At 48.3% G+C, this 15286-nt stretch overlaps 1 protein-coding gene across 12 annotated transcripts in view; it reads right to left on the bottom strand.

Annotated features, from left to right (window-relative positions):
- Cadps (calcium dependent secretion activator) overlaps positions 1-15286 on the bottom strand; it is a 440161-nt gene that overhangs the window by 166044 nt on the left and 258831 nt on the right. For all 12 annotated transcript variants that reach the window (XM_076544508.1, XM_076544497.1, XM_076544503.1 and 9 more), the window contains exons 7-8: positions 15146-15257; positions 9870-10009 (exon numbers count right to left, since the gene is read on the bottom strand). In XM_076544508.1, coding sequence (XP_076400623.1) covers positions 9870-10009; positions 15146-15257 — 252 coding nt within the window. The remainder of the gene's footprint in view (positions 1-9869; positions 10010-15145; positions 15258-15286) is intronic.

Genomic DNA, 15286 nt, shown 5'->3' with positions numbered 1-15286 from the left:
AAGTGGCATCAGGCATGCGGGTAATTCCCACTCAGTTCTTGAGAACAGTACAGACCTCACCACGTAGGTAAATCCTGTTGCTCCCTTCCTTACTGAAATGCTATCGGTGCGGTGCCCTCAACATACCTAGGTCACATGAGGGGAAGCCCCTGACTCTAGCCTCTCACTTTTCAATTTCATGGCTCATCAAAAATTGACCTAGTTTATGATTCACTGGAATTTTTCTTTCAATTGTCTGACATCATGACTCAAATCATTTTGAAAGGAAACATTATAACATTGGCTTGATATATTCATTATACAGAACATACTAAAATACACAACAATCCATTTCTGTGTGGAACACTGACATGCTCTTATATATTATTAATTTTATGAATACACTCAGGGCAGGCTTAGTCAGAGGGCAAAGACCGTCTTGGACCAGAGGGAACCCTGTCTGTTCTCTCTGCTCTTGGCCTCTGCTCCAGACATTACACAGAAGCCACAGGGCTTCCAGATCAGGCTGCAAGTTTCTCACAATAAACAGAGTAGAAGGGCTTTAAGAGGGGATTTGGGCAAGGGTCCTGTTCCAGATGTGCACACCAGCTGTAAGTGGAGAAAGCACAGAGGAGGCGGGGTGTCAGCCGGACACTGGAAGCTTGGCAACCTTGTGCTATGGCTAATGTCAGCTCGGTCCCCATTGCTGCTGTAGATGACTCAGGTGACCCAGTCAGCACTTTGACTACATGCTGAAATCATGTATCAGTATATTTCAGCCAGTGCCCAGCAGAGAGGGGAATTGGCAGACACTGGCATTTAGTCTTCTGGTCTTTTTCTGTCAGTCATTCGGAAAGGTGGGGCAACCGGCTTCGATTTTGATGCTTTGCTACTGGGAGGATTCTGTGAGATAAAACTGGTCAAGTATAAACGAATCTTGACACTTGCTAGGATGTAGCTCAGTGGTAGCGGGCTTGCCTAGCATGTGCATGGTCTTGGATTTCATCCCCAGTACCACAGTAGATATTGATATTTAGACAGATAGATAAATAGATAGATCAATCGATAGATAGACAGACAAATATTTAAATAGATGGATGGATAAATAGATAGATGATAGATGATAGATGATAGATAGATAGATAGATAGATAGATAGATAGATAGGGTTTGACTGTGACATGTTCCCCATAGGCTCATATGTCTCAATGCTAGGTTCCCAGATAATGGTTTGGCAAGGCTGTGGAATGTTCAAGAATTGGAGTCTCTCTGGAGGAACTGGATTGCTGGGCATAGGCCTCAGTGCATTATAGCCTGGCCTCATGTCTTGCTCATTCCCTGCTTCCTGAGTGCAGACGCCATGTGAGCAGCCTCCCTGCCTGCTGCCATGCTTCCCTGCAGGATAGCCTGCATCTCTCCAGAAACGTGAGCCCAAGGACACTTTCCTCTCTTACGTTGCTTTTGTTATTTTACCTCAGCTTTGGAAAAGAACCTAGGACAATAAATAAATAAACAAATAAATGAATAAATAAATAAATAGACAGACAGCAAATGTTATCCTTGTAATAAAGCACCTCTGTGTCCAAAAAATGATAATTAATACTCCTGAACTTAGGTGCATCTTTGGACTGATAGATATAGGATACACAGTGGTCAAGGAGTAGGTCTGGGCCTGTCACGCTCCTCTTTTCTGGGACTGTGTCTGGCAGGCTCAGACCCTCCTCCCCTTGTAATGGCTGTGCCTGTGCACCCCACTTAGCAATGCACTCAACTACCATACCTAACAAGCAAGCTGCAGTTTTCATAGAGAACTTAAGGAATCCACTGGAATCTGTAACAGGATTTGCTTCCAATGGTCAGTTTTGCCTTCCTTCAGGCACTTGGCACACAGATTTATTATAACCGGAGAGGAGGTAAGACCCTGAATAAGGAATTGTGCCTCGTGGAATGTGGAGCAGTTCTGCACAGAATGTGCAGCCATGAGAGAAGTGCACACGAAGTCAGTAGTGATCATTAGCCACAGCGCTGTATTATTACTCCTGTTTACCCTGGTGTTTGTTAAGGAGGTTTACGCTGCTTTTGCAAGGCTCCTCACAGCCACTGAGTGTCATGACCTGGATTTAAACTCAGAGCTACCTCACTATAGAACAACTTTTCCCTGCGCTCTTCTAGGGTGTGCCTCCCCATCTAGGGTTAATGAAGAGTCAGGGTATCAGAGGGGTGGGGGATGGGGGTCCATGGTGAAGACAGCAGAGAGGGAGGAGTGAGGAACGTTGGTGTGCACCGCAGGGTACGGCCACACAAGCAATAGTTGTGTGCGATGCACTTCAAACAGTGCGAATGCAAATTTAAATGCTCGATGTTAGAGGGCATAGGTAAGTTTATCCTGATTTCAATTACACAGTGTGGGCCTGGGGAGGAGGCTCAGTCAGTTAGGTGCCTGCCACGTAAGGACCCGAGTTTGTTCCCCAGAACCATACACAAAGGCAGGGTTTGCTGGCATGTGCTTGTAATCACAGCACTAGGAGGAAGAGACAGGCAGATCCTTGTGGCTTGCTGGCCAGCCAGCCTAACATAATGGCTAAGTTCCAGGCCAATCAATGACAGACATTGTCTTAAGAATAAAGCAAGGTAGACAGCTCCAGAGGTATGGCACTTGAGTTTGACCTCTGGCCTCTGCACACATGTGCACCAACATCCTCCTTCACCCACAAATTACACTCTATGCATGCACTAGAGAATTACTTGGTACCCTATAGCTGTGCATACATTTTTGATTTTACATATTAGTTCACTACATTTACGTTTAAGAAGTGAAAAACAAACCCCATGAGTTGTGTTTCTAACTGGAGAGGGGTTTCTGTTTAGAGGCGTCTGAGTGAAAGCTGGTGGGGTCAGGGGAAATTCGCAATTCTCCTTTGGAAAGTACCAGTTGGTTTGTGTGAGGATGGGGCTCTCCCTCCGAGGCTTTCCTTGGAAGGATTGCCAACGTGACACATGCCAGAAGGTGTCAAAACCGAGAAGCACTGAGGGCCGCGAGGCACCCTGTCTGTCTGGTGAGCCCCACGTTGTTCCCACCCTGAACAGAATGCACAGTACCTGGGGCAGATGGAGGCTATGAGACTACAGACACACAGGTGGCTCCCCACTTCAAGCCCCACTCCAAACACACTCATCAGATGCTGCAGCATTCCTGTTCCAGTGCTTTCTTCAGGTAGTCTGGAAGCCTGGGCTGACCATCAGATATGCCAGGGTGTAGTGGGCAGAGGCGTGGCACAATGCTTAACAAACAGAGCTATGCTTCTAGCACATATTAAAATGACAGCGCTGCAAGAGCCATGGCTGTGCACACACACACACACACACACACACACACACACACACACACACACGCACACACACACACATGTACACACACACACACACACGCACACACATGCACACACACACACACACACACGCACACACATGCACACACACACACACACACACGCACACACACACACACACACACACACACACGCACACACACACACCAGTTACAGGTGTTTCTTATATCTCAGACTGAAGGGGACACCTAAGAGGTTATTCTGGTGCTCACACTAACTCTCCCTGAGTTAGTTTCCTGAGTTGTGACATGGGGATGACATAATGTCCGTTTCCTGTGCTCATGAGGCTGCGGAGACATGCATGCTATGAGCAGGCGTTACTGTTCTTCTGCTCATCACTGCCAACAATGGCAAGAGAAACAGTGAACAGGCTTGGTCTACTTTCTGTTTAGCTTCTGAGGTATGTGCAGGGAAGTCAATAGTGAGGCCACACATCTGGTTTTGGAGCTCTGTGGGTATTTTGTATCATGATTTTCTTGTGACATTTTATGAAACCTACATGAGTGGACCACTGATGTCTCTGACGTTTGTTGAGGGCATCTGAGTGAGAGGTGAGGCCTGAGTGAGCGGACTAAGGAACCGCAACAAAAGAGGGTGGTGAATTCGGGCTGTGCTCACTGCAGGAACACCCTCAGCAGGAGAGCCATTGACACTCCCCTGGCCTCAGGTCTCCCTCTATGACAGGGGAGGGCAGCCGTGTGGTGACGCCTGCAACGTGCGTGTGTGTGTGTGCAGCCTTGGCTCTTGCAGCACTGGAATTTTAATATGTGCTAGGAACATAGCTCTGTTTAAGGAGCATTCACACTGTTCACCAAACTCCCACGTGGCACAGCTCATTAGCGGTTGGTGGTGAAAATATTTTATTATGTATCTTCTTCCAGGTCGCCTGGACATGAGCACCAAGTGCAGAGGAATGACATTTCCCAGAATCTCCTGCCTCCAGGTTATTCACATGGGAAGAGTGGTTGAGACACTGACCAAATGTGACATTCTGAGGGACCCAGGGCCAAGACATGTTGGTGTTGCTCTGGTCTAGATGGAGAACGGCCAGAAGGAGGGGTTGTTGCCCTTGTGTTCCTCAGTGTGTGTGTCTCAGTGTGTGTGTCCTCAGTGTGTGTGTCCTCAGTGTGTGTGTGTCCTCAGTGTGTGTGTGTCCTCAGTGTGTGTGTCCTCAGTGTGTGTGTGTCCTCAGTGTGTGTGTGTCCTCAGTGTGTGTGTCCTCAGTGTGTGTGTCCTCAGTGTGTGTGTCCTCAGTGTGTGTGTGTCCTCAGTGTGTGTGTCCCCTCAGTGTGTGTGTGTCCTCAGTGTGTGTGTGTCCTCAGTGTGTGTGTCCTCAGTATGTGTGTGTCCTCAGTGTGTGTGTGTCCTCAGTGTGTGTGTGTCCTCAGTGTGTGTGTGTCCTCAGTGTGTGTGTGTCCTCAGTGTGTGTGTCCTCAGTGTGTGTGTGTCCTCAGTGTGTGTGTCCTCAGTGTGTGTGTCCCTCGGTGTCTGGTATATCAAGAGGCTATAAAGCAGGACATTTTTCTTGTCAGGTATTTTAAACTATTTTATGATTTTTTTTTAAAAAAAAGTCATTTAAACTTATTTTTAATTGACAAATAAAATCATATATGTTTATGATACACGCATATATAAATACAATGGTTAAACTGAACTAATTAGCTTATTACTTTACACGCTCTTGACTTTTTTAATGATGAGAATACTCAAAGTCCACTCTCCTGGGGATTTTTCAGGTATAGTGACTATGTGATTTTAACCATGGTCGCCATCTTGTACAGCAAATCTCTTGAACTCATTTCTTTCTGTTAGGGGGCAGTTTCTTCTTAGAAGAGACCAGGGCACAGCAGGAGGCCGCACGCCAAGCGCCAGCACTTCCCTGCAAACTGAAGGAGGACAGGAAGCTTGAAAGGCCACAGCTGCAGCAGCCCTTAGAAGTGCTCCAGTGGGTAGAAATACCGGCTGGGAAAGGCCAGAGAATGGATGAAAGGGCAGGAGCAGGTGGATCTTTGTGAGTCAAGGCCAGACTAGTCTACACAATGGGCTCCAGGTCAGCCAGAACTACATAGTGACATCCTGTATCAAAAACAAAATAAAATAAAATACCTCCCCTCAAAAAAGTAGGCAACAGGGATGGCCACTAACCCCACCACCGCCATCCCCTACCACCACCCCACCATCCCCACCATCCCTACCACCACTCCACCACCCCACCATCCCTACCACCACCCTACCATCCCCTACCACCACCCCACCATCCCCAACATCCTCTACCACCACTCCACCACCCCACCATCCCTACCACCACCCTACCATCCCTACCACCACCCTACCATCCCCTACCATCACCCCACCATCCCTACCATCACCCCACCACCCCAACATCCTCTACCACCACTCCACCACCCCACCATCCCTACCACCACCCCACCACCCCACCATCCCTACCACCACCCCACCATCCCCTACCACCACCCCACCATCCCCTACCACCACCCCACCATGCCTACCACCTCCCCACCATCCCTACCACCACCCCACCATCCCCTACCACCACTGAAGAGGAGAAGTGGCCTTATGGAAAGGAACTGACATTCTAGGAGGAAAGACAGAACATAGAGGAACAAGGAGATGCATGTACTCTATCATGTGGAGAGTTGTTTTATAATGAAGGCAAGGGGGAGAGGGAAGAGGAAGAGAGAGGGCCCACATGACACTCCAGAGAACAAAGGAAGACATTCTCACATGGCTCGGAGACATTCCCAGGAAGCTAGGTGGACAGGAGGGGCCCTAAGAGGCAGAGGAGACAGCAAGCACAGAGGCCCTGGGGTGGCCTGTGCTTCTCCAGGACCCAAGGAGGCCAGTGTGGCTGCAGCAGTGCTCAGGGGCAGATAGGTACTGCCTTGTTGCTATGGCAACAGCCCAGACCTTTGCTCTGAGTGAGATGGAGGTTCACTGGATCTTTTCTAGCACTTAAGTGACAGGACCATGTTTAAAAAGAAAATTTCAGAGTATGGAATAGACTACCGGGAAGTAAAGAATAAGCGAGAGGTTACTGGACAAGTGGAGGGAGAAGGAAAGGAAGCCTGGAGTGCAGGAAGAGGGAGAGGAGCTGGAGTCAGGATCCAGCTTGAACACGGAGCAGAAGGGATTTGATGATGGACAGTGTCCATGGTAAGAAAGTGTGAGAAACGTCCAGCATGACCTCAAGGCTGTAAGCCTCAACACCTGGCTGAAGGGAGGGACCATGTTAAGATGGGATGATGGTGCTTTCTGCTCTCTGTAGGGCTGTTTCAGAGATAAAATGTGGAGAGAGATGTGAATGGACACCTTTCCTTGAACTCCCCCTGTGGAGGGGAGATGAGAAGCAGAAAGCCACCTGGAGTACTTAATTCTCAAATCCTCCTATATGCTAATGTTCAAGCTGAAAAAAACTGCTGATTTAAGTCCCTGGCCTTAGAAAACTCCATAGAGTTCTCTTGGGAACCACAGCACACCATCCAGGGGCATCCCCAGGATTTCAGACTTTCTGTTTGCATGCTTGAACAGCTAGACCGTGAGTCTCAGCTGTGTTCCTTCAGGATGCTCCCTATTAAGCTGTGGCTTTACTGCTTTTATCCACCTTCCCCATACCATAGGGCTCAATCTCCCTACTGCTTGTGTTTAAGTGGAAAAAATGTCCAGAAACATTGTGCATGTTCATGTGTGTCTGTGTGCACATGCGTGAGGTTCATGGCCTCTGGAGTCCAGATATCTGCCTTGGATGTCATTTCAAAGGTGTTGTCATCCTATTTTTTTGTGATGAGTTCTCTTCCTTGGCCTGAAGCTCACCAAGGAAGCTGCGAGTTCCAGAGGCCCCAGTGCAGAGATGATCAGTGTGTGTCACCACGGCCTGTGTATGTGGACCCTCACAATGAACTCTGGTCCTTGCACTTTCATGGCAAGTACTTTATAAAACGGGACATCTCCCAACTCCCTCCAGAAATGCTTTTCCTTTCCTAACTATTCAATATGTGGCTAAGGTTGTTTGTCCCATTTGGGGCCACACTGGGTCTGACTTGCTGTCATGTTCACACTTTGAAGCTGTTCCAGACTCTCTGGGCATGGTTGTTGACAGGAGTCATTTTTGAATGGCGGCCCAGTGATACATTCTTTTGGGAACTTGGCAGACATAAGCTCAATATCTCCTCCATCTTTCATTCTGTGAAGGTGGCCTACAATATGCCAGCACACTCACCAGTGAGTCCACAGAAAGGCTCCTGAATCTAAATCATGGACTTCTTCCTCCATGGAGCAAATGGGGAGAATATGGGAAACTGGGATTGTCCAATGCAGAGAATAATACTGTGTGGGGTGTCTGCTTGGGGGTGATAGAAGAGGGTTTGGAGAGGGGTTCAAAGAAACCCAGCCTGTGGAATGGGGCTCTAGCTCCTCTAAAGACTTCTCAAAAGTCATGTGAGGATGGTGCTTCTGCATGCATGCTCTCCCTGGTCGGCTCCCTTGCCTGTTTCTCTCTCCCTCCGTCCTGCTCACTCATACTCTGGTTCCTATAACAGATATTTACTGTTTATGAGTCAGTGTTGTGCTAAAGATGGATGACATTTCCTCAAATACTACAGGAACCTGCCAATACTCAACTCTTATCTTGAAACCAAGTCTATGGAGCTTGGAGCTAGAAGGGATATTGGGGAAAATGTTGTTCATAATTTTGAAAAATGTATCAGGAGTGTGATAAGGAGAAAGAAAAGCTGGCCTCAGGAGCATGGTTCTGTGTATGCATGTAGCATGCATGTTTGTGATGGTATGTGAATGTATGGGTGTGTGCATGTGTGTGTACGTGTGTATGTACATGTGTGTGTGTATGTGTGTGTGCACGTGTGTGTGTGTTTGTGTGTGTGTGTGTGTGTGTACATAAGTGTGTTTGTATTGATGCAAGAGGCATCTTCCTCAGTCCCTTCCCACCTTATTTTCTGAGACAGTTTTTCACATTGAAAGTGGTGCCTACCCAGTTGACCAGGTTGCTGCCTGACCAGTCAGCTCCAGGGGTCCCCTGCCTCTGCCTGCCCAGTGTTGGGATTGCAGCTGGGGTCCAAACTCAGGAGCTCTTGCTCTCATAACAAGCACTTTATTGATAGGGCTATTTCTTCAACACTCTTTTTTTTTGGACAGGGTCTTAGCACACAGCCCAGGTTGACTTTGAACTTGTGCCATGTTCATTTGATAAGATGTTCACTGAAATGAGGAACAGCTGATTGGTCTCACAAGTGATGGCTGAGTAAGGAGTAAGTGTGCAAGTAGCTGGTATGTTTCCTCACAGGCTTCTCACACTTTAATCCCACCTCTGGCTTTGGGCATAGCCTGGTATCAACAATATGCAGTGTAACTTCTACAAGCTTAAGGCAGGCGTGGCATTCTGGACGTGGCATCCACCTTGTAAGCAGCCTTTGAAAGGCATCACAGGTGGGCACTGACCACATGACATGAGCTCTGCTAGTCCACAAGGATGTCCACTTCCTGTCCTGGTTGTTATTTTGGACTTCTTGCAGGCTTCTCTTCCTGGCCTGTGTTGCTGGCTATCACTTGGTAACAGGTTTCCCACCTCCATAGACTTCCAGGCCATGTATGCAAGGCTGAGTTTTCAAGGGAACTTGGGAGAGCTTTCTAGTCACTACATGGCCATGGAGAGTGACGGCCAGTTGACACATGGTACCTGCACAGCGTTTGACAAAAAGCCCAGTCTCTTCTGCTGTCTAGACCTCTCCTCTCCACAATTACATGGCCCTGTTCCTCTGCAAAGGCTCATATTTTACAAGATAATTTTAGCAGGCTGTGGCTGCCCAGAAACCAGACACAATCAACCTTTTTTTTTTTTTAAATCATTGCTTTGTTCTGTAAAGCGAAACCACATTTCCCTATTCTTCTTCCTCTGCCTGAAGTCACTCAACTGGCCATTCCTGCAAACCTTCACAGAATGAAGGCTACAGATTTTCAATTTTGGGGAGCTATTAGTTTGGTCAACCTGACATCGCTTTTGAGCTGATTTAGGCATTTGCTTATCCACCAAGGTGAGAGGGAGGGCCTCCTGAAATTCTCTGGAAGGAACACATGCTCCATTGAAGCCCCACAAGCACAAACCTCATCATGCTTTGGCTCGGTTTGAACTGTACTGGGAGTCCTCTTAGAGGGAGACTGGAGTTATTCTCCTGATGTGTAAATGAAGATGCAGTGGGGGTAGCTGAAGAAGCCTATGGGGACTGTTAGCACCACATTCCTTAATGGCTGCATTAACAGCTGCTTGCAGGCGCTTCCCAGATCCCTCTACACAGTTCTCTGGAGTCCCTTTGGGTTTTGCTTAATTCATTTCTGCACTTCTGGGCCTCCAAAACTGAGCCCTGTATTTTACAGGTAAGTGATCTCTCACTGAGCTGCATCCCCCTCCCATTCTATTTTTGTCTCTAGAAGTGAATGGACACATGTCTCCAATCAGCAAAGAAACACTTACCCAGAGTGCTTCATGTTCTGAGGCTTATCCATTCGGACTGCGAGTTTGATCTTGAGGTCTTGATCAGGGCAGTTTTTGGAGACTGTCATTTTGTGCCACTCAGATTGTTTGGGGCTGTTTGGGGTGGGGTGGAGGATAACCTGGAAGGAGAAAGCACACATTTTTTTTTTTTGTCAGAAAACAGAAGCAACACGCAGTCATGGCTTTTAGGATTTGACACACTGATGTGAAGACATGTGACCACTGCCCAGGCCCCACGGAGGAGACTCCTCTATTAACTGTGGCTGGCTCAGGCCAGTCACAGCTATGAATAAAATGTTCTCTCGATTCTTTCTTTCTCTCACTGGCTAAGTTTCTGGGAGCAAGGAGGGTGACTTTGTGAAGCTCCTTTGGTTTTTCTAAGATTCAGAAGTAGGAGGGTAATCTGAGAGAGAGAACACTGTCCATCTTCCATCAACCATGGCAGCTGCTCAAGAAGAAATGTACATTCATAATAGACATCTCTGGGGCTTTTCTTTTCCATTTTCTAGAACTTTCACCGTTATAAGAAGAGAGACATTTCAAAGCCTGTGGGGGGAAGACAGAAGGGCAGGAGATTGGGATGGGAAAGACCTGTGTAGGGTCCCACATGGGTCATAGGTGGTGGCACCTGCACTGGGATCCTCCTCACTGTGCTTTGGGTGGAGGAGCCCGAAGTGTCCTCTGCTCTGGAAGATGCCACCTGGCAGCATGCCACACACACATTGCCCGGCTGGGCTGCTTGGATCCTTGGGGTTTGGAGGGTAGAGGTATGGAGTTGGGAGGCTGCCCAGGGCCCCGTCACATTCCACTGCTGGAGAGCAGTTTTGATCAATTGGACTGATAATGCTGCACTAGAATGCTATGTTCTATGTGTTGCTTTTATATTAATGTACATTCAAAAGCATAAGTCCTATAAAAAGAAATGACTGCATTTGATTCTCTGGCTCTGTGATTCTACATGCATATGTTTGGCCAGCCAAAGATTTAAGAGATTTGGGAAGAAAATAATTGTCTGCACTGAACACACACAGAGTTTTTTTCCTTGTGTTCATTCCCTAACCAACCCAGAATAAAAGCATTTACATAGAATTTATGTTTTTCTTCATGATGTATATAACATACATGATAGATGAGGAGTCTACAGGTGATTTAAAGAATATGAGAAGACGTGTGAATGCAGCACCCATGTACACAGGGACAGAGCATGTGAGATTTGGGATCTTCAGGGCCTCAGGAGCAGCCCCCAAGGGGGCTGAGCCATGGCAGCACCTTGCGAGCTGTGGTGGTACTAAGCTATCTTTAGGGACAGGGGCCATTCTGGTGAGTTTCAGGGGCTCTGTCATCTCCTGCGTGGCACTCTGACAGCTTGTTCTGTCTGTGACGTTTACCTGATTTTTACCTCGAGTTGCAGCACTGAGCAGGGCCCGGGTATGTATGGCCTTAGCATGTCCTTGCCATTTGCCAGGACTCAGCACGCAAGCTAGAACTGAGCCATTTCCTCGGTTCCAGGGAATCCTTTGAAACCTTTTAAAAATTACGTTTATTTATTACTTATTTATGTTATGTATGAATGTGTGACTATATGTTCCACAGTGTGTGTGTGTGTGTGTGTGTGTGTGTGTGTGTGTGTGTGTGTGTGCAAATGTGCACAGGCCAGAGAGAAAACTTGTAGAAGTCAATTCTCTCCTCCCACCACATGGGTTCTGAGGGCTGAACTCAGGTTGTCAGGCCTTGTGGCCTCTGTCTGCTAAGCCACCTCACCGGTCTCCACAGTGGATTTTAACAAGTTGGCCTAACTACATCTTTGCCCTTTTTTTGGAGACAGAAGGAAACGAGCTGTCCATCCTATCATAGCTGATGATGTGCTCTGAGTTAGTATAGTGGGAGAGAGGGCCAGGAGGGGCACAGGACCAGGAGGGGCGCAGGGCCGGGAGGGGCACACGTTGGCAAGCAGCAGATGGAGGCCTGGTCAGAGCGTGATGGCCAGGCCAGGGCCAGAAAGCCCCTGGTTTCCTTCAGCTCCTGCTTGCCCGGTAAAGTCATGCAGGAGAGGTCTCTGTACACCAGGAGTTCATTAACAGCCCTCCACCAGATGGGCCCTGGGTGCTGTTCCTGGTGGCGATATGGTGTCCACTTAGAATGCAGATGGCCACAGCTCATTACTGGCCACTCCACAAAACCTTCTCCTGGGGTCCCCTGCAGTCATTCTCTGGTAAAGCCTCTGCAGGGTGGAGGACGAGACAGAGTCCTGGCACTTCTGTTTCCATCAGCAGCCTGCCACACTCAAGGCGGGCTGGACTCCCCTTCCTGTGTGTCTGCACTTGGAAGCATGAGGCCCCTTCTGGAGGTGTGGGGGCCACAGGCAGACCTGCCATCTCATCTGGGCATTCCAGGCTGCTGAGTGAGCACTCTGTCATCTTGGACAAGGCCCATATGTGCTGTGCTTTGATGTGGGGATGTGAACTGGCTGCCACAACCCACCCCAGCAATCTGAGCTCCTCTTCCTGGTGTGGGCACGGGCATGCCTCTGAGACTGCCAAACCATTTTTTCTTTTCCGTTTTAACCAGGCTGATCTCTGGTCTGAGCCTATTTCTCTCTCCCTACCTGCTTGCATTCCCCAGGAAAGGCAACCTCACTTCACAGAGGGTCCACCTCTCGCCGTGTGCATGATTCCCAGGACTCAGGCAGAACGCTTCTCACACTGCACTGTAACTTCTGGCTCTGTACGTGTTGGAGGCTAAGGATTTCCACCTAAGTTTACTTCTGTGGTTCACCCTGTGTGCAGCAGTAACGGGCAAGCCCAGCAAGCCTCTCACTGCACGGGTTGGATACCTTTGCTAACCCTGCCATGCCAGCGAGGGGTGGGAACGGGCACATTCACACCGTTTGTGCGTGTAAAAACGGGCATATGGACAATCTGGCAGTCTATGCCAAAATTCAAAATTTGATCAGCAAAATAGTTTTTAGGAAATTTTATCTTACAGGTATATAAGCACATGCAGAGAAATATGCTTAAGGCAACTCAGTCAAGAATTGTTTATACTACTAGAGATGAAATACTCTAAACACTCATCACTAGAAGACCTATTATATCAAAGCTACACACACAATTGAATATTATACACCTATGCAAAAGGAGACAGGTTACTATGGCCTCTGGTATGAGGCTCTGCTCAGCTTGGTAGAACTAGCTCACCACATAGATCCCTGCGGTGTACAGAGTGGCTGCACTTGAAAAACATGGTGCTGCCTGCGCCTCGGATTCGGTGGAGAGTTCCTGAAGCATGAAGGGGGAAGAGGCTAGTGTCCAGTCACGAAGAAGTGAGTCCCTGGATGGACAGCAACAATCTCACAGCCTCCACCCACCACCTTGTTTATTTCTCCCCGGGGGCAATGCAGTGTGAAGATGATTGGTGAGCAGCCAGCACTCCTGACAGCCACTGCATCCTTCTGGGCTCCTGGGACTCTCTGCCTTGGGGGACGCTTGTGAGATCCCTGAAGGGCTGAGCCTATACCATCCCCAGGACAGCATCACCGTGGTTGGAATTGGGGTGGCTGGACTCTCTGTGCCTCTGGCTCTGGATAAGTTTCTCACACTCCTCAGAAACAGTTTGTCTCATCTCTACCAGGAAAGTTGGAACACTGGTTTAACCTAAGCAGAATAACTGCATGGAAGCGGTGAGTGCTTTGGAGATGCGAATGTCTACTATCTCCTACCTTGCCTTCTCCCTAGCATATGATTGCCTGGGGACCTGGGTCTTGCAAAGTGCAGCTGCGGACTCAGCTGACATGACTCTTGAGGTCTCTGACATTCTCCAGGAAGCTGGCAGGGTGCTTCGGCAGGAGGGCATCTGGATGACACAGTAGCTACAAACAGGTGAACAACGGTAGGCTAGGTGGCCGAGAGAGTGGAGCTGTACCGTGTGGGCCCTGCTGGAGAGGGCAGGCAGCCCGTGTGGCGAAGAATATGGACCCACAAATTATAGAATGCTCAGTGTATCCTTCAGGAAAAGAAGCTATGCAAAAGGGGTCGTCCATTTTCTGTCAACCCAGCAAAGGTGAGGAAAGCATGATTTAGCCAGAAGATAGCCACCGTGAGATGTTCCGTGTGGATTTATTCCAGGCGTTTCAGGTGTAATAGTGTCTATTCAAAATTAACAAACCAAACTTCTAACTCCAATTCTTCACAATGTGGTAGTCTCATGCTTGGCAACACAGGATGTGAATTTTTCAGGGCATAAGCTCATTACAGAAGAAATTAATTAAAGTGAGATCATTTGAGTGAACTTTAATAGAATAAAATATAGACTCACTGAAGCAAATTAAGCAACTGACTAGTCTAAGGTCTGAAGACACTGATGATGTTTGGACCAGAGTTACAAACCAAGGTGTAAGGAGAACTATATCTCTCAGGGACATGGCCCCACACTTAAGGGGCGTTTCCGCTATTTCGAAGATATTTTGATCACAGTCCCTGGGTCTGGTCTCTGCTGGCCCTGAATGGCTGGGGCAGGATGTTCAGCATTGGATAAGGAGGGAGAATCCTTCTGGACTGGAGTACCCTGCAGCCTGCCTGACTTTCTATTGTTCCCACCTGATATTGGCAGACATAGAAAACCTGTTTGCAGTCAATTTCATCTACACCCTAACTATGTGTGACATCTCAGAGCATGGCGCTGTGGACATGTTTCCAGGGCAGTCAAGGGTGCTTTACTTAGAGTTGTTTAACAGTTCAGTCAGTTGGTTCACTGACATGCTGGCTTGTGTGTCTGCCACCCAGAGCACCTCCAACAGGTGGGTCTCGAACCTGTCATTTCCACAGTGTTCTCCACCTGGGAGTAAGCAGAACACTTCAAGTATTTATATTCTGAATGTCCCCATTAAAACACTAGTAATTTCTGTTTTATCTCATTGTGTTGATTTTAATGTTGCCAGGAGGTTAGGCAGTTAAATACAATGGATTTCACATTAAGCTAGTCAGAGGCTGAACATATCTTTGCTATCAATAGCTCCCCAGTCTGATGGTATGGAGTTTCCCCAGTCTGTCTACTGAAGCACATTCTTGTCAGCCAGAGTGTATGGAGGACACCCTGTGTGGTTCCGAGAGGTTGAGAGACTGGCTCGAGGTCTCCCAGCTAACACAGCACAGTCTAGGCTGAGGCCCCTTAGTGCTTCCTCAAGCTCTCGGGGCAGGAGAGGCACCACAGACGGCCCCCGTGTGCTGTCACATGCCTCTCTCTATAGGGAGACTCACCCGTCCGAGCTCCTTGTCTTCCAAGGCCAGGACACCAGTGCTTTCTGTGAACAGCTTTACTTTAACAGCCGGCAGCGCATGGGTTGTGGAGAAGTCGCCTTGGGTGCCCCAGCTGTGGAGAGAATGACAGATTCAGTGTAG

Source organism: Peromyscus maniculatus, chromosome 9 (genome assembly GCF_049852395.1).
Source record: "Peromyscus maniculatus bairdii isolate BWxNUB_F1_BW_parent chromosome 9, HU_Pman_BW_mat_3.1, whole genome shotgun sequence".
NCBI lineage: Eukaryota > Metazoa > Chordata > Mammalia > Rodentia > Cricetidae > Peromyscus > Peromyscus maniculatus.
The sequence above is the reverse complement of the archived record's forward strand: the minus strand, read 5'-3'. Positions and strand labels throughout refer to the sequence as shown.